The 26,559-nt window shown below is 48.1% G+C and overlaps 1 protein-coding gene across 1 annotated transcript; it reads right to left on the bottom strand.

Moving 5' to 3' along the window:
- Positions 1-1,776: 1,776 nt before the first annotated feature.
- Positions 1,777-25,878, bottom strand: Vax2 (ventral anterior homeobox 2). The gene is given in 3 exon segments (NM_022637.3): positions 1,777-2,565; positions 5,704-5,891; positions 25,584-25,878. Coding segments are annotated over 3 exon segments (879 nt in total). The 5' UTR covers positions 25,831-25,878; the 3' UTR covers positions 1,777-2,121.
- Between the last annotated feature and the right edge of the window lie 681 nt (positions 25,879-26,559).

Raw genomic sequence — 26,559 nt, 5'->3', positions numbered from 1 at the left:
AACAATGGAACAATAAGACAGGCCCATTCATCCCTTTTGGAACAGGAAAACTTACTCTGTGCCGCCATGTGTTGACAGTGTGTAGTGGTGGCTCACATCTTTAATCCCAGCACCCAAGAGGCAGAGGCAGAGGCAGAGGCAGAGGCAGAGGCAGAGGCAGAGGCAGAGGCAGAGGCAGAGGCAGAGGCAGAGGCAGAGGCAGAGGCAGAGGCAGAGGCAGAGGCAGAGGCAGAGAGGCAGAGAGGCAGAGAGAGAGGCAGAGAGAGAGGCAGAGAGAGAGGCAGAGAGGCAGAGAGGCAGAGAGAGAGGCAGAGAGGCAGAGAGAGAGGCAGAGAGGCAGAGAGGCAGAGAGGCAGAGAGGCAGAGAGGCAGAGAGGCAGAGAGGCAGAGAGGCAGAGAGGCAGAGAGGCAGAGGCAGAGAGGCAGAGAGGCAGAGAGGCAGAGAGGCAGAGAGGCAGAGGCAGAGAGGCAGAGAGGCAGAGAGGCAGAGAGGCAGAGAGGCAGAGAGGCAGAGGCAGAGAGGCAGAGAGGCAGAGAGGCAGAGAGGCAGAGAGGCAGAGAGAGAGAGGCAGAGAGGCAGAGAGGCAGAGAGGCAGAGAGGCAGAGGCAGAGGCAGAGGCAGAGGCAGAGGCAGAGGCAGAGGCAGAGGCAGAGGCAGAGGCAGAGGCAGAGGCAGAGGCAGAGGCAGAGGCAGAGGCAGAGGCAGGAGGATCTCTGAGTTTGAGGTTAACCTGGTCTACAGAGTGGTTTCCAGGACAACTAGGGAAACCCAGTGTCAAAAACAAAAACAAAAAGACAAAAAAATTAGTATGTAATTTTTAAAAATAGGGTCTTTCCGTTATTTTGTCTGTGTTTGTCTGAATCTCCACACTTTGAGCAACAGTGGAATTGTGAAGACTTTAAGAATCTTAAAGATGGATTAAACACACTTTAACTTTACATCAGACTTTAGAGCCCAAGGTGGAATGGTGTTGTTGAGAAGTGACGTTTATGTGCCAGATTAGCAGTGAGGGGGATGATGGGTAATCGATTGTCACTTTGATGGGATTTAGAGTCATCCTACTATCCATCCCTCTGGATATCTGTCAGGGCATTTCCAGGGTTTTAACTGAGGAGAGAGGACCCAACCTGAATGTGGAGACAGCAATCCTCAGACTGGGGTCCCAGACTGAAGACATTAAATGAGAAAGAGACCTAAGCACCAGCATTCACCCCAGCTTCCTGACTGAGGGTGCAGTGTGACCAGCTGCCTCACTTCTGTGGCTATGCCTTCCCACCAAGATGGACTGCACCTTCAATAAAATAAACGAGCCCAAATAAACCTTTCCTTCCTCACCTCGCTTCTGCTACATGTGCTGTTGCAGTAACTGGAAAAGTTAGTGGTACAGTGGGTGGACAACTTCCTGAGAACCTGTAATCATTGCTACCAACAAAGGTTGCATGAAAACAAACTGAAGAAGATGAGCTTTTTCTGAGTGCTTCATGTTGCACAGGCCCTCTCCAGACCGCAGTCTTGCTCTGGCTTTCCTCTGATCCCTCTCAGATCTTTCACTATGTACCGTTCAGCTCCTTGAAGGGCTTACTGCCCATGAAATGAGTATTTTGAAGTTTGAAAGGAAAGCTTACATAGAAGTGACATCTTAACCAGGGAAAGCACGGGTGCTTCAGGGCTGTGGCACCTGGATGGAAGCTGTTAATGGTGGATCCATGACTGTGCCTACCCCCTCCCTTTTGTGGTTCCCATTCTGCTAACATTGAGGACAGGGACAGCAGGGAGAGTTGGTGATGCTGGGACAGTTCCCTTCTTTATTTCAGTGACACATTCTCTCTCTCTCTCTCTCTCTCTCTCTCTCTCTCCCTCTCTCTCTCTCTCTCTTTCTCATGCACACACACACGCACACACGCACGCACACACACACGCACACACGCACGCACGCACATAGCACTCACACATCAGAGAGTACAAAGTCATTTTGGTTCAGTCTCTGAGCTGAGGGCAGGTGGAGAGGCTCATGCTGTGCCCATCCTTCCTCTTCCAGGCCTGCTCAGTATAGTCCACAGGGGCCAGGAGGCTAGGGTAGTGCTGTGCTGGGGACTCAGTGTCACACGGGGATGGGACTCTTAAATGTCAGCTTTCTTGTCACTTTGGCCAGGGCTGCCTACTTTCTGTTGTTCTAGTCTGCTGTAGGGCTCAAAAGCCGAGGACCCCAGTTTGTAGCTGGCGGGCAAGTCCAGGAGTGGAGCTGCGGAAAAGCAGACGGCTGGCAGAGGGGGTGGCAGAGGGGACGACGCTGAGGCTGAGGGCATTGGATTGAGGCGTTGGGAGGAGTTCCTGGGGTCACCCAAGGAGGTGCCCCTGTGGCCAGCGGTTAGACCTGGCAGGCCAGGGCTCAGTGCTAGGAGGCTGGGAGCTCTGGGCACGGAGAGCAGCCGGCCCTGTTCCAGAAGTCGCAGAACGTTGGAGGTGGCAAAGGCCTCGGAGGCGGAGGAGGATGCCCGCTTTTCCAGGTCTCTGCTCTGGTCCTTCTTCTGCTTGGTGCGGCGGTTCTGGAACCAGACCTTCACCTTGGGGCAGAGGGCACACCGGGTAGCAGAAAGGGAAAGGGGAGGAGCAGGAGGCGGAGCCAAGATGAAAGGAGAGGAAGTTCCGAGGTGGGGTAGGGTAACAGGGCAAAGGGTGGGGAGGACAGGAGAGGAAAGAAGAGCAGATTGTTAGTGTCCTCTCACACCAGGCTATTCTCAGGAGCTGAGTCAAGTCTCAAGGCATAAGCACTCACTCACTGCCGCTCTGACTCTGGCCCACAGGAGTAGATTGGCTTACAGGAGAAGGTAGGGTTTGCAGGTCCTTTGCTCTAAGCCAGATGTCTGGTCTTAGGCATCACTTATATGTAGGTAATTCTCAACTGCCCTTGGCCCAGAACTCTAAACTGCGATCCAAGCCAAGCAACTAAAGGCTACTTATTTATTTATGTTTATTTAGACAAGTATCGCAGACTGGCCTGGAATTTGCTATGTAGTTGAGGATGACCTTGAACTTTTGAACCCCTTGCTGGGGTTACAGTGCTGCCTTATAGACCTGTACCTTCACATCCAGTTGCACACCTTGCTAGGGATACAACCTAGGGTTGTGTGCATGCTGGACAAACTATCCACTGAGCTCCACATCCTGTGTCCCATATACTACGCATACATGAGCAGGGACAGCATGCGGCAGCAGAAGAGTAGGAACCGTGGCCCAGAGGCCTTGAAGGGGAGGGCCGGAAGCCTTTCTCATCCTCTCTGGCTTCCATAGGACCTCAGAGGTCCTGCCACGAGAGAAGGGCTCCAAAGTCATGACCCCTGTGCTAGGAAAGGAACAAAGCGACTGTGGGCAGAGGGGGATGACAATGACAAGGGGTGTGGCCAATGCAGACGGAGGGTGTGCCCCACTATGCCCTTTCCAGCAAGCAGAGTTCTGTGTGCAGAAGGAGAGGAAAGCCTGGGTTGACCAGAGGTGGAGGGAAGGGGAGGGAAGGTTGGGCTGGGGCTGGGACCTGGCTTTTCATTTGTCGTGTGTGGATTCTTAAGCCTGGCTGCACACACATTCCCTGTGTACATTGTAAACCCAGTGCCCTGTGCTCATTTGGAAACTTTCTATTAGAGTTGGGTCAGGAGGGAGGCATCAGGATTTCCAGAAATGTCCAGTGTGCTGCTGGTAGAGCACTCCCGACACGGGTGCCTCTCTGTGTCCCACCAGCAGTCCCAGGGCTTCCGGAGGCTGCTTCATAAGGCTCAGAGACCCCTGAACCATCCCTTCTCCTCCAGAAGCCTTTGGTTTCTTCTGTCTCTTGTACTGATTCTGTCTGCCTCTGCTCTGTCCCTCTTGCAGGAAACCATTGCCGCCGACTCCTGGAGAGCCAGGGCCCGTCCCTGTGGAGTTTCCTGGGCATTACCTGCCCCAGCCGGGCTCCTTAGTACCCTGCAGAGGGTCTCTGAGTGTTCCCACCTTGGCCACCTGGATCTCAAGGAATGCTTGGTGGCTTTCATGTTCTGATACTGGCTCACCAAGGCCCACAGATTCCAGGTCTGGGAAGCTCTACCTCTGACCCCAGGAGAATATCTCTTTGGGCCTAAAGGTAGTGCTCAATTCTAAGGCTGTTCACTCAAAAAAAAATGACATTAATAACAATTTAGATATCAGACAAGGTCTTCCTATAAAGCCCAGGCTGGTTTTGAACTCTGCTTTCTCCTGCCTCAGCCTCCTGAATGCAGGGATGATACTAGACATTCATCTTTTAAAGGCCATGGGCTCATACTGAGTCTGGAGTGTGGAAGGTGGGTTTCGTTCCTACGCTAGAGTAGCCCCTCTAGTCTGCTGTTCTAAGGCAGGGCAATGGACTGGTACTAAAGACAATTGCCGAAGCTACTTGGTGTCCCAGTGAGCCCTGGGGCTTGGCAACTTGTCCTCAGCCCATCCATTGGCCATTTGAGGGAGAGGACCACTGACTCAGCACCTCACCTTTCCCTCACTCAAACTCCATCCTTTCTCATTTCTTCTGGGCATGGTGTGAGACACAGTCTCATGTAGTCCAGACTGGCCTCCCACTCACTATGTAGCCAAGGATAACCTTGAACTCTTGACTCTCCTACTTCCAGCTCAAGAGTGCTGGGGTTACAGGTGTATAGCACCACACCCAGTTTATACAGTCTGGGGATCCAGCCCAGAGCATCATGTATACTAAGCCAACACTTTACCAACTGAGTCACATCCCCAACCAGCATACTACTGTTAAAATAGCAGCCCTTCACTGGGACTGGCCCTTCCTTTACACAAGAGGAACTCAGTCACCTCAAGATGAAGGGAAGGTGACAGAGGTTGAGAAAGGACCTAGAAGAAGAGAGAAGTCTGTCATGGTTCATTTCTTCCCAGAATCCTTTGTTTTTATTATCTGGGTTCACCCTGGGCTGCTAAGACTGGTCTTAAACTCTTGGGTCATGATCCTATCACCTCACCCTCCTAAGAACCTGAGACTGCAGGCTCTTGCCATTGTGCCTGGTACTCCCTGGAATCTTTGCTCCCGGAAGCCAAGTGATCACTATCCCAAGGCACCTTACCTGACAATATCTCTTGGATGGTTTGAAAAGAAAGATCCCCATAGAGTATATATTTGAGTGCTTAGCCACCAGGAAGTGGCACTATTTGAAAGGATTAGAAGGATTAGGAGGTGTGGCCTTTGTTGGTTTGTCTCCCGTTTCCCCATGGAGCATTGGGATTACAGGCACTCAGAGCTTTTAATGTGTGTTCTAGAGACTTGAACCCAGATCTTTATGTTTGTCCAAGTACTTTTATCCGTGGAATCTTCTCCCATTTCTTTCCTTCCTCCCTTCCTTTCCTCTTTATCTTTTAAATGGTGTTTGCTTTGACATCAGGTCTCACTATGTCATCCAGGCTGGCTTCCAGGTCTTCATGCTCCCTGCACTCCCGAGCGCTAGGATTACAGGTGTGTGCCACCACTCCCAGCCCAGACCTCTTGTTGGCACTGTTGGCTGTGCCTTACCTATACTTCTAAGCTTTTCCCTCATGTGTGTATGTTCCTCCCAAGTCATGCCCCTCTATGTCAGCCCTTGGCCTCATACACCAAGGAGTTCCCTAGGTATGTGGTGTTCACCATACACCAAGGAGGTCACCAGGACCAGATGATGGAAGCCTGGCCTGGCTCTCACCTGAGTCTCAGAGAGGTTCAGCTGGCGGGCCAGCTCTGTGCGCTCTCGGCCCACCACATACTGGCAGCGCTGGAACTCCATCTCCAAACGATACAGCTGTTCTGCTGTGAAGGAGGTACGGGTCCTCTTGGGTCGGTCGAGGTCCAGGCCCTTGGGCAGGACAATTTCCCGAATGGTCCCCTTGGCATCTGCAAGGACCATGAAGAGAGCTAGGTTAATTCACTAGCTGGGCCAGATCATCTGTGTTTTTTCTCCTCTTCTTTCTTCCTCTTCTTCACAGGGTTTCCATGTGTAGCTCAGTCTGACCTTGAACTTATAACCTCATATAGGGTTCTCTCAGGAATCTTCAGGACCCTGCCTGAACACTTAATCTGAGAGAGCTTGCTGAGCCTCTCTGAGCTGAGCTTCCTTGGCAACCCCATGCAGGGAGTCATGTGCTTGGAGATATATGAATGGATGGATAGATAGATAGATAGATAGATAGATAGATAGATAGATAGATAGTAGATAGGGAAGGAATGAGAGAAAGGTGGAGGAGGAAGAGAGGGGGAGGGAGACAGAAAAGATGGGGTGATGAGAGGGAGGAAGGAGAAAGAAGAAAGAAGAAAAGGGGCAGGGAGAGGGAGGGGGAGGGGAAGAGGGAGGGAGGGAGAAGAGTGAGTGAGCCTTAACAAAAATGTCAGGTCGGCTCTCATGGCCTGGGCAGAAATGACTCACACTGGTTCATCCAGGATTCTGTTCTCTCTGCAGAGTAAGGAATAACTGGCACAGACCAGAGACAAGGCCTCACGTCCAGAGGAGATGGATTAGAACTGAATGTGGTCAGTCATAGAAGGCTTTCTGGAGACTCGGAGCCCTGTTCCCTCCTGGGGTCCATAAGGAGGTTAGTGGATGTGAACAAGGGGGCACATTTGGAACTGAAAACCCCAGGAGGCGCCCAAGGACTGGTACCACCTTGCCAGGCTGCTGGGTGGGTTATCTTCCAGGGAACTATTGCGCTTGCTGTGTCCCCGAACTCCTGAGCCACCTCGGGCTTTAGTGTGTTTTCACAGCCTCTCTGGTGCTTTGGAGTCCATCTAAGAAGTGCCAAAGACCTGCAGCCCATGATCACCATCAGCACAGAGCAGCGGGGAAGGGAAAGGCTTTAATCTAAGCTCTCTGTCACGGATCTGTTAGCACGGGCAATAACCGACAGTGAATCAGGCAGCACTGTACCTGTGAGCCATCCACCACAAAAGAGAAGTAGCAGCAGGTCCCCACTAGAGGAGGAGAGCAGCCTGGAAAGCTTACCACCACCTCAGGAGGACATGGTGCTGCACCCCTGCAATCCCAGCACATGGGACGTGAAAGCAGGAGGGCCAGGAGTTCAAGGCCAGCCTGGCACATAAGAGACCCCGTCTTAAAACAAAACAAACCAAACAACAACAACGACAATAACAATAATTTAGCAACTAGGCAGCCCTTGTTCAGGAAGCCCCTGCAAATGCCACCTCCTGCACAAGAACCTTCCACTTCCACCAGGGGGCGCAGAGGTGGCGTTTGCTGTGTGCTGGGAAGCTACTCCTAGACTGGCTTCTGTGCCAAATCCTAAGAAGGGTGAGATAAGGCTGTAGATTCTGCTCAGTAGTGAAAAGTAGTTACTGTTTTTGCAAAACAAAACAAAACAAAACAAAACAAAAACAAAAACAAAAAAACAAAACAAAAACAAAAAACAAAAAACAAAAACAAACAAAAAACTCTGGGTTCTGTTCCCAGCACACGTTTGGAGGCTCACAACACCTACAACTCCCCTTTGGGGGATCCTACACTCTCTTTTGGTCTCATGGGTACACATACACACGTGCACATATGTCCCCATAGCATTTACATGTAATTAATTTTAAAAGATTTAAAAGCAGGAGACTTGTGAAGGAGTCCAGAGGTGTGAGGGTGGGGCTAAGAGGGTAGTGACTCTAGTCATAATGTAGGCAATCCCTGCCCTGGGTCTGGTGTTGGTCTTAAGTTTGAACCTTCCCAGTGTCTCCATGGAGATGGAACTGTCATTTCCCACTTTACAGAGGAGGAGCAAGTTTTAAGTAACTTCCTGAAGGTCCCACTGTCAGCATTCAATAAACCCTGATACGCCCTGATTATGCCAACGGTAATAAGAAGTCCCACCACTAGGGTGATACTAGCAGGAAGACTCAGGTTCAAGGCTAGCCCAGGCTCCATGGTGAGAGCCTTTCTCCACAAACAGAAGCAGCAGCAAGCAGGGTCTGGAGATGTAGGTCAGTGGAGCAGCTTGCCGAGGAGGCACAAGGTTCAATCCCCAGCATGGAAACCACAGCTGCGGTCCAGCCTTGCTTCATGAGCACACGCGGGCCATCCTTACTATAGCAGTCGACAAGTCTCAGCCAAGAGTTTAGCAATGAGTAAAGAAGGAATCTTCTGGAGAAGCCCATTGTTCCTTTGGAGAACACTAGACAGGATATCTGTTGGGATGCTGCCCGTCTTTCAGCCCCAGAGGACTATGGTCCTACTTTTAGAATCTCGGCTCCAGATCAGTAGCCTTAGCCGCTCCTTCCCGTGCCCTGACTTTATGGCTCCTGTTTGCTTCAGTGGATGTTCAGCCTTCAGGGTGAGCTCTGGCTCTGGTCCATCTCACCTTCATGTTCAGTCAGCCCTGGAAGCAGGTGAGTGGGGTGGGAGTGATGTGGGGTGGGTGGAGGGAAATCACTACGGCAGAGAGCAGAAGAAGGCGTTTGATCCCCTGGAACTGGACTTGAGGTGGTTGTGAGCTGCCATGTGGGTGCTGGGAACTGAACCCAGGTCTTTTGGAAGAGTAGCCAGTGCCCTTAATTGATGAGCCCTCTCTCCAGGACCTGTTTTGTTTTCTAGATGGACTCTCATGACTCTAGGCTGCCCACAAGCTCTGTGTAGCTGGGGACAATCTTGAACTCCTGACCTTCCTGCTGGGATTCCAAGCATATTCTATCCGCCATGCCTGGTTTGTTTGGTACTCTGAATTAAACCCAGGGCTTCATGCATGATAGACAAGTCCTCTTCATGCATGATAGACTGAGCTACACCCCAGGCCCCACTTTTTTTTTTATTGGCCTCCAAAAGGAAATAAGATGTTTTCCAGCACCATGCTAAAACCATACGACGAGATGCTGCTCATCAGAGAAGAAGGATCAGTGTTGATAAGCTCGGTGCACACAGTGAAGAAGCCGGACCTGGAAAAAGTCGTGGCTCAGTGGTTAAGAGCACCGGTTGTTCTTCCAGAAGACCCGGGTTCTAATCTCAGCACACTCATTTGTGACTCTAGTTCCAGGGGATCTGATGCCCCCTTCTGGCCATCCCAGGCGCTACATGCATGTGGTGCACAGCCATACCTGCAGGCAAGACATTTACATACATGCAAAATGAGTTCAAAGACACCCTGGATTACATGGGTACAACTTCAGGACAGCAATGGCTCTCAAGTTAAGAACACTTGCTGCTCTTGGAAAGGACTTGGTTTTGGTTCCCAGCAGCCAGGTCAGAATTTACGGCTGCCTGTAACTCTACCTGCAAGGCGTCTGCCTCTGGCCTCTGAGGGCACCTGTACTTTTGTGCCATACCACACAGAGACATACTATAGAATTAAAAATAAAATAAGTCTTTAAAATTTTTTAAGAAAGGAAAAAGGCCTTCGTGCTGAGACAACGCTTCTGCATTTCAGCCACTTTATGGAGGTATGAGTGAGAGGAGGAGTCACAGGACTGTTAGACACGCAGTGAGGGACAGCACAAAGGATGGAGCTCGGGAGGTCGATGGCTGTTTCTCAGCCTTCCCCACTCACAATTTTCTATGTGATTTTTCTTGTTTGCTTTTTGCTTTACTGTGTGTTTTGAGGCAAAACTCCTGAAATCTAAGTTAGTCTGGAACTCTCTATGTACCCTGAACTGGTCTTGAACTTTTGACTCTCCTGGCTCCTGGCTCCTGACTGCTGGGATTACAATTGTGCACCACCAGGCCTGACTCTGTCCTCTGACTTTGATGATGTGCTGCAAATGCTCCTGATGAGGGAAGCCAGGCAGGGTGGTGGTTACTTGAGATCTTTCTGCACCGGTTGTACCACTTCTTGTGGCTCTAAAAGGATTTCAAAATATGAAGCTAACCACAACAGAAACAAAGAACAAAGCCAGGGTTCTATGTTGTCACCAAATACACAGATTCGTCAATGGAGAGAGAGGACAGTAGTGGTCCCCTGCGTCTCTGTGTACCCTGTGGCTATAAGATGATTTAAAACAGCACATGAGAAATGCCTGCCATTTTGAAACTTATTTTAATGTTTGCTAGGAACAGTTTAATCCATGTGTAGGTTAAATTTGAATGAAATTGTCCCCCATGGACTCAGATGGTTGGTTTGAACACTTAGTCTCCAGAAGGAGGCGACGTTTGGTTCTAGGAAGTGTGGTCTTGCTGGAGGAAGTCGCCTGGAGCAGGCTTTGAGAGTTCCCAGTACACACTTTCTGCCTAGTGATTGCCGTTCAGGATGTGAGTCTCAGTTTGCTAGTCGAGCTGTCATGTTTGCCTGTTGCTATACTTCCCCTGCCAGGATGGTGATGAACTCCGATTCCTCTGGAACCAGAAGCCCAAATAAACCTTTTCTCTTATGAGTCGCCTTGGTCCTGGTGTTTTATCACAGCAACAGGAAAGCAACTAAAACAAAACGATTTTACATGGCTCAAATGAGACTAAAGTGAGTATTCAATTTTAGAGCCACAAAGATGTCGCAGCATGTAAAGGTGTTTGCTGCCAAGCCTGATGACCTGAGTTCAAGTCCTGGAACAGACACACATGGTGGAAGAGAACCAATTCCTGAAAATCATCCTCTGACCTTCACATACACGCCCCCCCCAGTTAATAAATAAATGTGCAAAAGTGCACTATCCTAAAACGCTAAGTAAATAAGTGGACTACGGTGACGTCAGAAATGGAGCGTGCTCAAGTGGCAGTGCCAGAGGTGAGATGAGGGTACACTCACTATCAGACACGTGTGTACAGCAACAGGGCCATGGTCAGCCACATTCTAGAACTAGCCACCACCACCACCCTGCCCCGAGTGTGTAAACTGTGCCCACAGAGGCCAGAAGAGGCTGTTGGATCCCCTGGAGCTGGAGTTAGAAGCAGGTGGTTGTGAGCCATGCAGAATGGCTGCTAGGGTTCAGGTCCTGTAAAGAGTGATGGGTGCTCTACTGAGCCAGTCCTCCATCCCGTGAGGGACATTCCTGCTGTGGTGATAAGCTTAAACATACTGGTGGCTACAGATTATTTGTTTGGAATAAGATTAAGTGAAAATTTCCTCATGCCATTAAGTTTCGAGTGAACAAACCATCAATTACAAAATGGTAAATTAAGGGCTGGAGAGATGGCTCAGCGGTTAAGGGCACCGACTGCTCTTCCAGAGGTCCTGAGTTCAATTCCCAGCAACCACATGGTGGCTCACAACCATCTGTAATGGGATCTGATGCCCTCTTCTGGTGTGTCTGAAGACAGCTACAGTGCACTCATATACATAAAATAGATAAATGTAAAAAAATACAATACTTTTGAAATATATTGAAAAAACACTACTGTTCAAAAATAGTACAATACCATCTCATTTATGTCAATAAGGACAATCTTATGTATTCAACCGTTCAATACATATTTATCAATGTATCAATTGTGAAGTCTGAGGACACAGGGACCAACAAAGTAGACCTTCCAGAGGTCCTGTGCTGGGAAGGGAGAGGAAGAGATAATACACTTAAATTATTTTTAAATGTTTTAATTTAATTTAATGTTTTAATTTTACATATTTAATTTAAAAATAAAATCATTATTTTTAAATTAAATTATTTTATTTTATTATTATTACAAAATATTATTTTATTTTTCAATAAAAAATTAGTTTTAAATTGGACAAGCTATCAATGGGAGCAGAGACGATAATTAAACAAACCGGGAAGCTACAAACCCAATCTTCAGACAAACAGGGTTCCTCTGGCCCCTCTCACACAGGACCCTGAAGGGCTCCCTGACTTCCCTTCCTACCTCGTCCAGAAAGACCCTTTCTGCCTGAAGCTGTTTGTGAAGTGGTTTTGTTGCTGTTGATCTTCATTTTGATTTTATGAGACAAGGTCATGCTCTGCTGCTGTCCTTGAACTCAGCGATCTCCCTGCTTTGGCCGCTGGGATCACAGGTATAAACCACTGGACTTTGCTTTAATGCGTGGGCTTCTAATTGAGATAAAATTCTCTTTGCCTTCATCCAGAAATCGTATGTTGCCACTGTAAAACTTACTTGTGGAAAATTCACTCTCAAGTTTACTCGGAATTTTAAATAATTAAGATGAAGTCTTGGAAGGAAGATGAAGGAAGAGGAAAATTCAGTACGTTAGAGACACGTGACTACCCAGTTCCATTGCAACACTATTTACCCTAGCTCTCCACCACAGCTGACTGGACAGAGACAATGTAATGTGTATTACACAATGGAGTTTGGGGGGCCATAGAGAAGAATCAATGTATGAAGTTTGCAATAAAATGGGTGTAAACAGAAATCATTGTATTAATTGAAATAAGCCAAACTCAGAATGCAAATGCTACATGTTTTCCTCATCTCTGGATATATGCATATTATATAGATGCATGGAAATATATATATGATATATATATATATGTATCATATATATATATATGATATAAAAGTAGAATCAAGACTAGGGGAACAAATAGGAAAAATTAAAGGGGGAGAAGTAGAAGGGAGGGAGCCAAATTACTTGATTCATATGTATGACATGCCTTTGTGTGTGTACGCGTGGGTATTCAGGCGTGTGAAGGGCAGAGGTCAATGCCGGGTATCTCCCTTTATTCTTTTCTACCTTATTTTCAGATAGGATCTCACAGTGAACTTGGAGCTCATGGATTGCTTAGACTGTTGACCAGTAACTCCAGGGATCCTCCTGTCTCAGCCTCTTAGCACAGGGATAACAGACCCACATGGTTTCTGCTCCCCTCCACCATAGGTGCTTTACAGAAAATCATCATCCCAGACTCTTAAAAATGGCTCTGTGAACCCATCACCATTTTCAGTGACTATATGACTATACAAATCATCAAACTAGAGCTGGGTGTGGTGGTGCCCTTGAGAGGCCGACGCAGGAAGATGTGTGCACTCGAGGCCAGCCTGGTGTACATAAGGAATTCAAGGACAGCCAGGAAATAGAGAGACTCTGTGTCACACACACACATACACACAGAGACACACACACAGACACACACACACACACACACACACATGCACAGAGAGAGAGAGAGAGAGAGAGAGAGAGAGAGAGAGAGAGAGAGAGAGAGAACGCAATTCTTACATCACCGACACAGCAAAATCTATCACAATCAAGAGTCACTAGAGTGGTGTGACTCTGGAAAGAGAGCCTCCAAGCAGAGCCACAGGCCCGCAGGGACCTTGAGTGTCTACAAAAATGGCATTTCAAATTAGTTGGGGAAAGGACAGGACTGTTAAAGACCTGGGTGTTGGACGGTTAGCTCATTGTTTGGGATTAGCCAAACCATCTGACATTGCACACCTACCAAATTAACACTGAAATGTGAAAAACAGAGCTTCAAAACCAAAGAAACACACACAACACGGCAAGGAAAACAAGGACAATCCCACCGTTTCTTCGGAAGTGAAAGAGTTAAGGGCAGAGCTCAAGTAGAGACTCCGACTCCGGAATGTGCAGAACAGAACATAGCCAGACGCTCAAAACCAGGGGGAGCTTGACAGTCCAGTGGAAACAGAACACCACGCTATCCAGAGGAGAAGCAACCCAAGTGGCTAATTAAAACACTAAGTGTGGGTGGGAGATGGCTCCGCGGTTAACCGTGCTGCCTGCTCTTCTAAGATGACCTGGGTTTGACTGTCACGTGATTGCCAGCGCCCACATGGCGGCTCACAGTCCTCCGGAACTCTAGTTCCAGATTATCTGATAAATACCCTCTCCTGATCTCCAGGAGCACCAGACACACATGTGGAGCACAGACATTCATGCAGGAAAAACTCCTCCTGCACATAAAATAATAATATGTAATGAATTATTTATACTTTGTATTATTATGTGTTATTGGGCATTTTATCATTGTATTTATTATAAATATATTTTGATATATTGATTATATACTTGTTATAATATAATATAAAATAAGATTATAATATAGATTTATTGTATTTTAATATATAATAATAATATATTATTATAATAAACTTGTATATATTTAATAAATAAATGAACCTTTAGAAAAAGATAAAATGGGAGAGTACTCAGGCTCACAGCAAGTCGGGAAGGGACTAGGAGAGCAGCTCCAGAGGTTTTCAGATTTTTGAAACATTGTTATTTTAGTTCTCACACTAGGAAACTGCTGGCTAGAGTCAGGGTAATTAGGTTCTCTGAGGCTGTTAACAGAGACATAAATCCACACAGTATGAAAAGTACTGGTGTTGGGGGGCAACTGCAGCTGTATTCATAATGGCCAAGATATGGGGTCTGCCTATGTGTCCATCAACCCATCAACCGATGAACAGATAAATAGAATGTGGTTACACAATGAGTTTTATTCAGCCATAAAGAAGAATTAAATTGGGGACCAGTGAGAGCTCAGTGGGGTGAGGCATTTGCCACAGAGTCTGGTGACCTGGTTTCTATCTCCTGGATCCACATGGTGGAAGGAGAAAAAGAGATTCACAGGAAGTTGTCCTTTGACTCCCATACAAATGCTGTGACATACCATGCATACACACGCATGCACACAGAGATAAATACCTGGAATTCTCAATTAAAGAAGTAGGCTTTAAACTAAAGAAGTCAATTACTAGAAAAAAATGCACCTGGAGGTTGTATTAATGGGAGTTACATGACATAAAACAGAATCGGAAAGACAAAAAACACATGTTCTTTCTCACTTTCAGGTCCTAGGTTCATATACCCGGACAACCATGACAAAGAAGAGAAACAGGAAGTGGGGTAACGAGGGGAAGGAGGAAAGGGAGGGAACTAACGGGAGGGATTGGGGGTGGTGCTAGGATCAAAGTGTGCACTGGAAAGCCATTTCCTGTGGGAAAACCAGTACCACAGAAAATCAACATAATCAATAAACAAGCAAACAAACACCAAATAGATACACAGTCCTTTCTAGAACCCCTGAAGAGATTTCCATCCTAAACAAACACTGGAAGCTTGATAAAGTCAAATTCATCATAAAGTCAAATTCATTCAAACAGACAAACAGACAAACAAGAAATGGAAATTGTGTCAGAAACCTGGTAACAGGCGAATGGCTGAAGAACCCAGGGAGCCTTTGGTAAGAATGAGGAATGTCTTCAGTGACTGACCTGGATGGACATTCTCCAGACACTGCCAAGTGCAACAGCAAGTGTGTGTGAGGTTGTGTGGGTGTGTGTACGTGCGTGTTTGTGTGTATTGCTTATTTGTACAGTAAACTCCCTGTGTGTTCGTGTGTACCCACTCGGGAATACTCTGTCAAGAAAAACACCTCCCCTTCTGTTCCCTTTGAGGACGTTGACCAGAGTAGGAAAATTTCTCTCACCTTCCTTTGTATAATTTTTTAAAGTATTTAGTTTGCTTCGAAACAGAACCTTCCTCCCCGCCCCCATCCCAGCACCCTGCACTGAGGAAGACCCAAGTTCCTTGAAAGGTAAGGGATAAGTGCTCTCCCGCTGTCCTCCCAACCTTCACCCCTAACTCTCAGACTCTCAAACTGTGTATTTGTGTGCATATTCAAGGATTCAAGTGAATGCAGATCAAAATGTTTAGTTTCCTAAACAATGCAGTTTAAGGACTGTTAGCATAGCATTTGCATGGCATTGGGTGTCCCCGGTGAGGATAAAAGCCAGGGGATGTGGGGGTTTGTGGGGGTGCAAGATCACGACCAGCACCCTGTCTTTTCATTTCTTCCTCCCTTCCTTTTTTATTTTTTATATGAAAAGCTTTGCAAATGTTCATGTTACCCTGGTACAGGGGCCGTTCTAATCCCTGTGCTTTCTAATTTTAATGTGCGTGCTGAAGCCACACCCAGCACCATTTGCATAAGCGATAAGTGGCTGCTTGTGGTTGTGTGGAATTGATTCACCCCTCCACAATTCTGTGCCCTCCCTCCCTCCTCCATGTCTAATCAGAGACTAAAATCTAGCATCCCCAAAGGAGACAGTCATTAGATGTGATGACAGTTTCAACTCTGATTCACACACAAATCTCAGAAAGATTTTAAAAAAAGAAAAGGACCCGAGGGATGTCTGCATCACCAAGCCACAGAAAGGGGGACTGTTTTCTTCGTGTGTAAATAGCCTTTCAGGGCTGGAGAGGCTCAGACTCCACAAGCTCCTCTGTCCTAGCAAAGGCCCCAGGTACCACCACCAGCACCTACAGAGTGGCTCAGAAGCAATACCAGGCACACACACACACACAGGCAGGCAGCTTTGCACCTGCTTTACACACAAAATAAGGAATCTTAAATTTAAAAAAGGCTCTTCCAAACTAGAAAGCCAATTCAACACGTAAGTATTAAGTGCACAGTGGAGAAAATTAAAATGCAAAGCACAGAGTGACACAGGTCTAACATCACTAGCAGCTGAAAACTGTGGTTTGTTTGTTCACTTGAAAAGATTTTACTCTAGAAGCTAAGTAATAATGTCAGTTGAAAGGAAGCAGTGAATGACTTCTTGCTTGCTGGGAACGTGAGCTACCATGTTTTGGCATAAAATATATAAATATCTATAATGGCTTTGTTTGTTTTTAGAATTTTGCTTCTAAGAATTTATCTTGTAATTGTAACCATACCATGTATCTGTGAAATGATTTCAATTATTGTAGATATTTTGTTATGAAGATTTCAAGCCCACAGAATTAGAGAACAGTTCAGTAGATGGTTACCGTCCCCGGTGTTCCTCTGTCTTCATGGCAGGGACAGTCCTATTCCTTTGGTATGGCCACATTTTTTTTTAACAAAACATCATGTCACTTCACCCACAAAAGACTCCTCTAAAAATTTTTAACCACTACTACTACTACAACAAAAATTAATGATTCTATGTCAAGTATGATGGGGTCACCTGCAACTCCAGCACTCAGGAGGCTGAGACAGGAGAATTACTGCAAGTTCAGGGATAGATGCCATATTAAAACAAAGCAAAACAAAATGACAGCAAAACCTGGACAACCATTCTTTTTTTTTTTTTCCTTTTTCAGAGCTGGGGACCGAACCCAGGGCCTTGTGGTTGCTAGGCAAGCGCTCTACCACTGAGCTAAATCCCCAACCCCTCCGGGCAACCACTCTTTAATGAAAGATCTCACCTGCTACTATATTTTCCAAAGTAAGATTTTAAAAAAAAACCTACTTGTTTAAATTAAGATGCAGCCTTGGGGCTAAAGAGACGGCTTGCTGGGTAAGAACACTTGTTCTGAGAGCACAGGGACCTAAGTTTGAGTCCCCAGCACCCACAAAGAAAGCTGGTTTGTGCCTGAAACCCTAGCACTTGAGGGCAGAAGCAACCGGATCTGAACTCATCAGCCAGCCAGCCTGATGGCTATGGCAAAATGTGGAGCTTCCAGTTCAGTGAGAGACCCTATCTCAAGGCAGTTAGACAGGAAAAAAATAGAGGACAACAGACCTTGTCCTGCTCTGACCTCTGCATGTACTTGTACTAGGCGCTCAGGGCATGTGCACCCACATTCCCATGCATTTTACACACACACACACACACACACACACACACACACACACACACACACACACACAGAGTTAAGCACTGTAAAAAAGAAAAAGAACCAGCCTGAATATCCATCTATAGGAGATTAGTTAAATAAAAAACATGCTAGCTACACGCAATGGCACAATGTGTAATTTATTCAAAAAGAAATGAAGGCATTCTAGATATATTTCCACACAATATTTGCTGAATGAGAAAAGGAGTTTGTGAAAACATTGCATGATTTTGCATATATAATTTGTAGGCTTATGCTTTCCCATTACTAGAGACATCCTTGGAGTAGGCATAGATCATGCAGGAAAGTGAGGAGCTTCTCTCCAACCTGACGGACTTTATGATTGAGAAGACATCATACTTCTCAGAAAACAAAGGCGTCACAAAACTGAGAAGCAACCTATACACCAGAACAACCTCAGTAAGGCTGAAAGCAACAAGGGGACTAAAATACAGAGCTGAGCCAATACGGAAAGGAGCTACTGCTGGGCTCACAGGTGTGGGAAGACACAGCTTCATTAACAAAGAAGTGAGGTTAAATGTCAGTCACTGATCCACAATGCTCCGGGAAGGGCAAAGGTAGAAGGGTGAATTACTAGATTTTTTTTTTTTTTTTGCAGAATAATTTGACAATAACTATCTACATGCATATAGGCCAGGTGTGGTGGCTCTCACACACAATGGGGATGTGGAGATAGAAAATCCAGAATTTGAGATCAACCTTAGCTACATAATGAGTTTTAGGGCAGCCTGGGCTACATACACAGATGTTTTAAAACACCAAAACCAGGGGCCAGCAGATGGCTCAGCTGGTCAAAGGGCTGTGCTGCCAAGCCTGCGGACCTTCCCCTGGGTTCCATCCCCTGGTTCCACACGGCAGAGAGAGCTGACTCTGACCTCCAAACACTCACACTCACACATGCAAGAAAAAAGGAAGAAAGTAAGAAAGAAAGAAAGAAAGAAAGAAAGAAACCAACAAACAAACAAACAAACAAAATGTAAAAACCAAACCAGGAGCTGGAGAGATGGCTTAACAGTTAAGGGTGCATATCGTTCTCTTGTAGAAAGAGCACACTGTTCTTGGGAAGGATCAAACGGTGGTTCCCAGTTCACAATTGTCTGTAGTCTGTAACTCCAGCTCCAGGGGATCCAGTAACCTCTTTTGGCCTCATGTAAATACACACACACACACACACACACACACACACACACACACACACACACAACACACAAATATAAAATTGTAAAATATTTAACAACAACAAACTCATCCTAAATCAACAAACTTAACGAAATAAAATAAATTGAGTGAACAGGCTAGGAAAATAGCTGAAAACCTAGAGGCTTGCCCAGCCTGGGGTGCAGAATGGGTGTGGAAAAGTAACTGTTCAGCATTCTTGGTAGGAATGTAAATTGTCACCACCAAGAGCAGTTTGAATTATCTTTCAAATTATAAACATAGACACCCTTTGACCCAGTAACCCACTTTGAGGAACTCCCTCAAAGAATATACCCATCAAGTGGAAATAACTGAACAAAACAAACAAGTTTATTTACACAGCATGTATGCAATAGCAGTAGCCCAGTGTCCATGACTGTGCACTAGCTCTGTGACAGATTTCTGTAGAAAGAAACACCATACATTTGTTAAAGGCAGGCAAGGATTCTTTGTATCTAAAATGCAGTGGGAGGAAAATAAACACATAGCTGTACAGATGTGCAAACACACGGCTAAAAGTTTTTTTTTTTTGTTTTTTGTTTTTTTATCTTAGAGTTTAAAAGGGAGGCGGGGATTGGGGTGGTGAGAGGACTCAGCAGATTCTAGGCAGTGGATATGGGAAGAGACAACCTGAGTTGCCTCCCCAGGACTCAGACTGTAGGCAGGAACCAGCTCTTGACAATTGTCCTCTGACTTCACAAGAGTGAACACACACACAAACACACACGTGCACACACACACACACACACACACACACACACACACACACACACGATTGCATGTGCTTGCCTACCCCGGGTATGCAAAAAAAAATGTATAAAACAAACAGGTATGTATGAAGGAAGTTTTGGTGAATTCCCCACTTGACAGTTAAATGAAATAGTTTAAATATCACGTAGGCTTTCAAATCAGCACTTTTGCTGCTAGAAACTTATTTCACTGAAACATTAAAAAATTTACACAAAGCCAGGGGCCTTCGGAGCTCATTTCACTGCATTTATATTAAATTAGAGCAAGTGCAGGTCCTTCCCATTACAGAATTAGCTTACTGCACGGTCAGAGGACACAGAGCTGTTGGAACTGCAAATGCCTACAGCAGTTTAAAAATTTTAAAGATGAGTTTCAAAATAACATAGGGAAAGTGCCTCGAAGGGTAGGGAGGTGCTTCTGGCCGTCTTCCCTTCCTCCTCAGGTTCTGTTTTCCACTGAAGTGTGTATTCTGAAAGGAAAGCCTGATAGTCCATCAAGTTGAGGGAGGCCTGCCTAAGCTGCACCTTGAGGGTGGGATCCTCCCTGCAACTCCAGAGTGAGATCGAGTTTCCAGGGAAAGGGAGCGATTTCTTTTTTCTAAGACACTCTATCTTATGGGTTGGTGGGTGCAGATTTATCTAGTGGTTTAGCTAGCTTGTTCTTGGATTTTGTTGTTGGTTTGGTTTGCTTTAAGTTTTGTTTTCCTTTTGTTTTTTGGTAGACTTCAAGGCTGACCTTGAAGCTGAGGTAATCTTTCTATCTCTGCCTCCTAGAGTGTGCTGGCATTACCAACCCGACCACCACTATGGAACCTCATAGAAGCATGCACAACGGTTCTGCATTTCCTAAGACCTTGCAATAATAGATCTCTCTCTCTCTCTCTCTCTCTCTCTCTCTCTCTCTCTCTCTCTCTCTCATGTGCACATGCACAAGCACACAGGTGCACAGGAAAAAAATTAAGGTTGTTCAGTCTTAGTTCTTAATGACTCTCAAAGTTAGGAAATTTAAAAATAAGATGCTGTCGATCTCACACTTTAACAGTTAAGTAGGATGCTCCTCCTGTCCACACGAACGTGACGCCAAAAGAAAAAAAGGAATTTCAGAACATTTGGGAGTGGACACTAACCGTCTCATGCCTAGAAAATAGGTAATAGTAACGAATGGTCTTCTTTCTTCATTTGTTTGACAAATATTTGGGTGCCCATTGTGAGCAGAGAACGGAAAAGTGGCAGGGGCTTGGCAGACCTCCTCCTCCTCCTCCTCCTCCTCCTCCTCCTCCTCCTCCTCCTCCTCCTCCTCCTCCTCCTCCTCCTCCTCCTCCTCCTCCTCCTCCTCCTCCTCCTCCTCCTCCTCCTCGGTTTCCACCGGCACTCTCCTGACGCTCCCTCCCTCTCCGCTCGATCCAGGAGTCCAGTGCGGACAGTTTTACAGCCTTAGGAGACAGACAGCCAATCTCCAGGCTCAATCATTCAGGTACACAGAGACATTGGTGTCTGTGGACGGAGTCAAGAAGAAAGGAGTGCATAGCTCTGCGTTCTAAGGGCTTGAGAGAGACACTGCCTCTTCCGGCTGACACCTCACCGGCTTCAGCTCACAATCTCGAGGCCTGAACTTGATTGCGTTCATCCTCGGCCAGGAAGGCCAGATCCACGAGGATCGAGGATCGCTGCCCCCTCTCTACGCAGTGTCTAGGCCGCGGGAAATCCCAGGCGAGTTTGGAAAGTGGAAGAACCCTAACCGCCATTCCGGATTCAAGGGAGGCCAAGCCCGGCTCCGAGGCTACTCTGGGTCTCCCGGGGCAGGGCTTGCTGGCCTCCACGCCTTTCGGTCAGACCTGCGGTGCAGACACGAGTCCTCACAGTCTCCGGATCTCAGGAGAACCAGGTCCTCTGGATTTCTCTCATATTAAACAAACAGAAAAAAGAAGGCAATAAAACAAAACAAAAGGCTCCCTCTGTCGCCCCCGATTAAAATGGAATAGGAGAAATGTATCCAACCAGGAAAGAACCGGAGGCAGATACAGTTGAGCAATGGCGTCTAGGCTTAAAGGATGCATAGATACCCTTTCTCATGGATGCCTAATCATGAAGAGGAGTTTGGAGGCGAGCCCGCCTACATCTCGATCTCCCTAGCAACACCGGATCCACACTCTCAGTTCCAGTATTCCAAAAATTTGTCCTCACCCCCCAGTTTTTGGGTTCCGTGGATGTGGGGATCCACCGTGACTATGCAGGAGAAGAAAGCTCGAGAGAACAGAGCCATTCGAGAGAACTGTCTCCACGGTTCTCTAAAAATGAGGCTTGGAAAGAGCCGAAACAATGCCACATTCTGCCACCTGCTCCAGATTCCTGTGGGGTGGGAGGGTGGTTAGAACATAAAGGGGGAAATACAGACCCAAATCAAGGGCGGCACAGACCAGCGGTGAGATTGCGGGTCTTCGGCCATCCTCAAACGAAATAATGGTGAAAATATAAAACGAAGCAACCTGAAAAAATTTAAAAGGACTCCTCGCAAGAGTTAAAAATTTTTAAAAATTAAAATAAACTTCAAATTTTCCCAAAGCGCGATTTTCTGAACGGCTCTTCTACAGCCCACAGCATATGTTCCGGGCTTGTATGGGAGCAAGGTTTCCGAATGCGGCCACAGATTGAGAGGCCCAGGACTGGTTGTGCACTTGACCAGCTCTCTGCAGTCCAACGCGGCCCTGGCTTTGCTGCACAGCGCCTGCTCAGCAAGACCAGGCCTGAAGCCTGGAGGTCTCCTAGGCTCAGGGGCCAGCTCCAAGTGACCATTCTGCTGGGTGCTCCGTCACGGCTGGCTGAAGGTTTTGAACGGGCAAATCGTGCTCAGGTCAGGGTTTAAGTCAAAGGCTTGGGGACCCCGTGGACCTCTGAGTACCGGGCTTCCACTCCAGAGCATTTTAGCTGAGTGGATGACCACCCGGGGTGGTGCTCCTAGGAAGGATCTGCCATTCAGAGACCTTGCAAAGGCTGTGGGAGGCTGGAAAGGAGCATCTTGTTTGGAGACCTGCTGAGGAGGCCCTGGGTTTCAAGGGACCTGACAGCAGATTATTGGTGTCTCTTGGCATTGACCATAAAATTGTGGAGCCTTTGCAGATCAATCAAAATCAGTTGAATTCTCTTCTAGGTTGCTATGGGTGGCGGCAGGCTTGGATTACCCATTGCTGGGCTCTTTTCCCTCTTCCTCTGCCTGTCCCAGTTCTGCTCCAGTAAAACATCAGCATAGTGTTGGCCAGCTGCAGGGTGAGATTAGAGTTGGAGGCCCCATTCCTTCTGGAACTACCCCTCCTTGGCCAAGGGACGGCCAGGCCACAAGGGATGCCTTAAAGACTGTGGAGTCCTGGAGGAAGCCTCACTGTGGAAGTCATCTTGGTGGCACAGTACTTATGCCAGCCGCTGGAGACAACACCTCCATTTTGAAGGCAGGGTGAACAGAACTGGGGTGGGGGTGGGGGGCTTCCGAGGCTCCCAGCATTGTATTCTCAGGGGAAATCTGAGACATTGGCCAAGTAGGTTTACTCAGAGGACCGAGGAGAGACTCACTGCTTTTTTTCTTTTTCTTTTTTCAAGGTGGTCTGATTCTCCTTTATCAGCTGGTTCTAAACTGCAGTCTTTCCACAGCAACTCATTCCCTGGGGCCATAATGTGTGTGTGTGTGTGTGTGTGTGTGTGTGTGTGTGTGTGTGTGTGTGTGTGTTGGGGATAGTTAAGAGAGGCTTCTGACTAACAAGTCACACCACCCTATCGATTAGACAGGATTCATAGGTCACTCTCCAGTCCTACCCAATCCTTCCTTTCACAAATATTTTTGGAGAGCCTGCAGAGTGTTGTCTGTGTTTCTGACAGGATCTTGAATCCGAAGCAAGCTTCCAGGAAATAAGGAAATCACGGAGGTAGGAGGTGAGACACGAATTCTGCTTACCTCCGCCTCCAGCTGTCCTTGGCCTTTCCAGTGCTAAAAGCCTCTTTCAACAAATCCCACACCCAGGGGTGGGTGGGAAGGAGAGTGAAAAGAAGTGGAGAGGGTGGGGTCATTTCTTAGGAGAGCCTTATGCCCAGAGCGACCTCTCCTTGCACCTTTTAATAGCTTCCTTAGAAGATATGGGGGGTATGTATTCCGAGGACCGAAGGATAGGGGTACAATGTGCTGAGGACTCTTTTTGAGGGCTGTTCATTTTGGACGACGAAGTTTTGCCTTCCCCAGTGTTGGTGCTTTACTTATGGAAGCCTCCACCCTTAACTGTGGTGGGGCTTCAACTGAGTAGTTGAGCAGAGACTGACAGGGGTGACCCTGCCTAGGAGGGATTAGCGGTAAATGACGTCCTGGGCACTTCAGGCCTGTAATAACAGCCCCATCATCAAATGGGGGAGGGGCAGAGGGATTTGTGAATTCTGCATTTGTTTTTTATTTCAGTCCGGTGGCTAACTGTACTTCATGTTTAAAATTTTCATTATATTTTACTAATGTAAGGGAACTACTTTGTGTGGGTGCATTATAAAAGTATGCCCCTGAGGACGTACCTGGGCAAACTGACATATATGTGTCTCGCTGCTTGACTTAAATGGCTCTACCCCAGAGGATGGAGGGCCACATTTTACTCCCACATCTGCAAGTCTGCACCAGAGACAATCCCACTGATGCCCATGAACAAAATTTATTTGCTCTACACGAAGGTTGGTAGAATGGAGGGGGTGGTGTTTGGGCTCAGAACTCAGCCATCCTGACCAGGGAAACCGCCTGTTCTTAATGCCTAGCACTAGCAAGGTCCTTCGCCTGAGAGCCATAGAGGCTGTGTCTTCATCTCTGGAAGACTTGCAGCTTTCCTCTACGAAACTCAACTGGTGGTCACGCCTTGCCCTTAGAAGCCCTCAGATGACAAAATGGGATTCATATTAACCCCAAGTAACCGACAAGTCCTCACATCTGCCGAGATTCCCATGTAGCTTTAACTCCAAGCCGGTCCCTAGAATGGCAGCAACCTTCTAATGACCACACCTATTCCCAGGAGTGTTTCTTTAGTAGGATCCCTGCCAGCGGCTCCATTCAAAAAAGTTTCCTGTACCTCTGTGCCCTGCCGTAGCTTGATCTTAGATCCCCGGGATCTGAGATGGTGGTGGTGGTGGTGGTGGTAGGGTACAGGAAAGTTGTATTCCACTTGCTCTAAGATGTGAGACTTGGGTGAGAGACCTAGGTTCTCCTAGGTAAAAGAAAGTTGGCTATGGTCGTTGGCCTCCTGAGGCCTGCGGGAGGCAGCTAGGGGAAGCTCAGTGAATTAAATCCAAAACCCCAGGATGGTGGAAAACAACAGGCCTCAGGCCCGGGATTAAGTTGACCTCAGGACCGGAGACTTCTTTCTCCAATTATCTACCTCGGCCCAGACCGAGGACACTGGCATTAGGGGCCTGGATCTGGACAGAGGAGAGCAAGAGAGTATTGTGAATGCAAGTTCGCCGCGTGGGGGAAGGGGCTGTACTCCGGGTGAGGGTGGGTGGAGCCGAGGAAGAAGCGTCAGCCAAGCCAGGCGGAGGAGCGCCTGAGTCGGCGGCTCCGAGCGAGCGAGTGGGAACTGGAGCCGCGGAGCCGCGGCAGGGCAGCCTACCCTACCTTAGTGTGCACCAAGTCTCTGAGCACCAACCTATGCAAGGCCAGGTGCTGGGAAACAAGACTGGGCTGAAGCCGTCCGGCCGCCTACGTGGCCCAGCCTTCTTCAGCGGCTACCCACTCGGGTCCCTCCCAATCCTGCCCCTACAGCGCGCGCGTGACTTTCTCCGCCCTTGCTCTGAGAACCCCGACTCAGAGGCCCTGGCTCTTGGTGTCCGGCTTCCCCAACTGATTCTATACCAACCAGCCCGGATGGGCCTAGAGAAAGAGGACCTGTCTGGCAGGATGAACTGCAAGGCGGAGAAACAAGGACTTCTTCCAGCCCCCTGCTTTGTCCCCCCGCGTTCAGCTCAGTGTCCCGCACACAATAGGCACTCGGAGTATTTACAGGATGAACTGCTGAATGAATGAACCAGTATATAAGCCGAGAGATGGACGCTGTATGGGAGGTCGGAGGCCCCAGGAAAGGCAGCTTGGTGGCCCAGGACAGCCGTCCCCTTACCTCGTACCAGGATGCGGCGGCAGTGGTCCGTCTCACCGAGCGCCTGTTGTCCGTCGCTGTCCCCGCCGCTCTCCCTGGAGCCTGCAGGGCTGGAGGCGGAGGTCCCAGCAATCTCCCTCGGACTCGTGCTACCCGTGTCAGCACGCAAATCTTCCGCTCCGCGGTGCTCCCCACGACACCCGCTGCGGCCACCAGGCTCCTCCCGGCGCTTGGGGCCGCGGTCCCGCTCCGCGCCCCCATCGCCCATGCCCGCCGCCACTGCTGCCTGGCCCACAGCAGCCGCTAGTCCTGGCTCGGGGTAGCAGGTCCTTCCCTGCCCCTCCCCATCCCTTCCTCCATTGGCCCCGCCCCTTCTACAGGCCCCGCCCCCGTCTGCGATTGGGTGCGAGCTGGGGTTCCAGGACTCTGGGTGGATTCCATAGGCGCAGCGCATTGGGAGAATGTTCAGGGAGAGGAAAAGAGGAGGGGGTGAGGGGAAGAGGGACGAGGAGAGGGAAAGAGGAGAAGGAGGAGGGATAATAGGGAGGGGGAAATGTGGAGAAGGGGGAGGGAGAGTGTCTTCGCGCCTCCTCGCGTGGGGCGGTGTTTAGAGCCTGGCAATAGGAGGAGGACAGGACGGCCCCGTCGTACAGAAGACCGCCCCATACCTCTCATAAACTTTATTATCTCCCATCTATTGATCCCTCTCGCCCCTCTTCTCTCTGTTCCCTGTGTCCCCAGAGAAATGCACCTAGCTTTCAGGCTAGCTCCGCCTGATGGATAACCCAGAGTTCGAGGAAGGCGACCCCGGCTCGACTCGGCAGAAAACAGGAGGTTTGCTGGGCTCCAGAACTTGGTGCGGTGGGGGCTGGGGGGTGAAGAGTGGGGTGTAGGCCTGGGGTTCAAGGCGCCCGTCCTCCAGCCAAGCCAACACTCACACTCAGGCACATAGAATAACACCTATCGTGGATATCCCACGAGTTTCGCTAGACAAGTT

This window comes from Rattus norvegicus, chromosome 4 (genome assembly GCF_021556685.1).
Source record: "Rattus norvegicus strain SHRSP/BbbUtx chromosome 4, alternate assembly SHRSP_T2T, whole genome shotgun sequence".
NCBI classification, from domain to species: domain Eukaryota; kingdom Metazoa; phylum Chordata; class Mammalia; order Rodentia; family Muridae; genus Rattus; species Rattus norvegicus.
The sequence above is the reverse complement of the archived record's forward strand: the minus strand, read 5'-3'. Positions and strand labels throughout refer to the sequence as shown.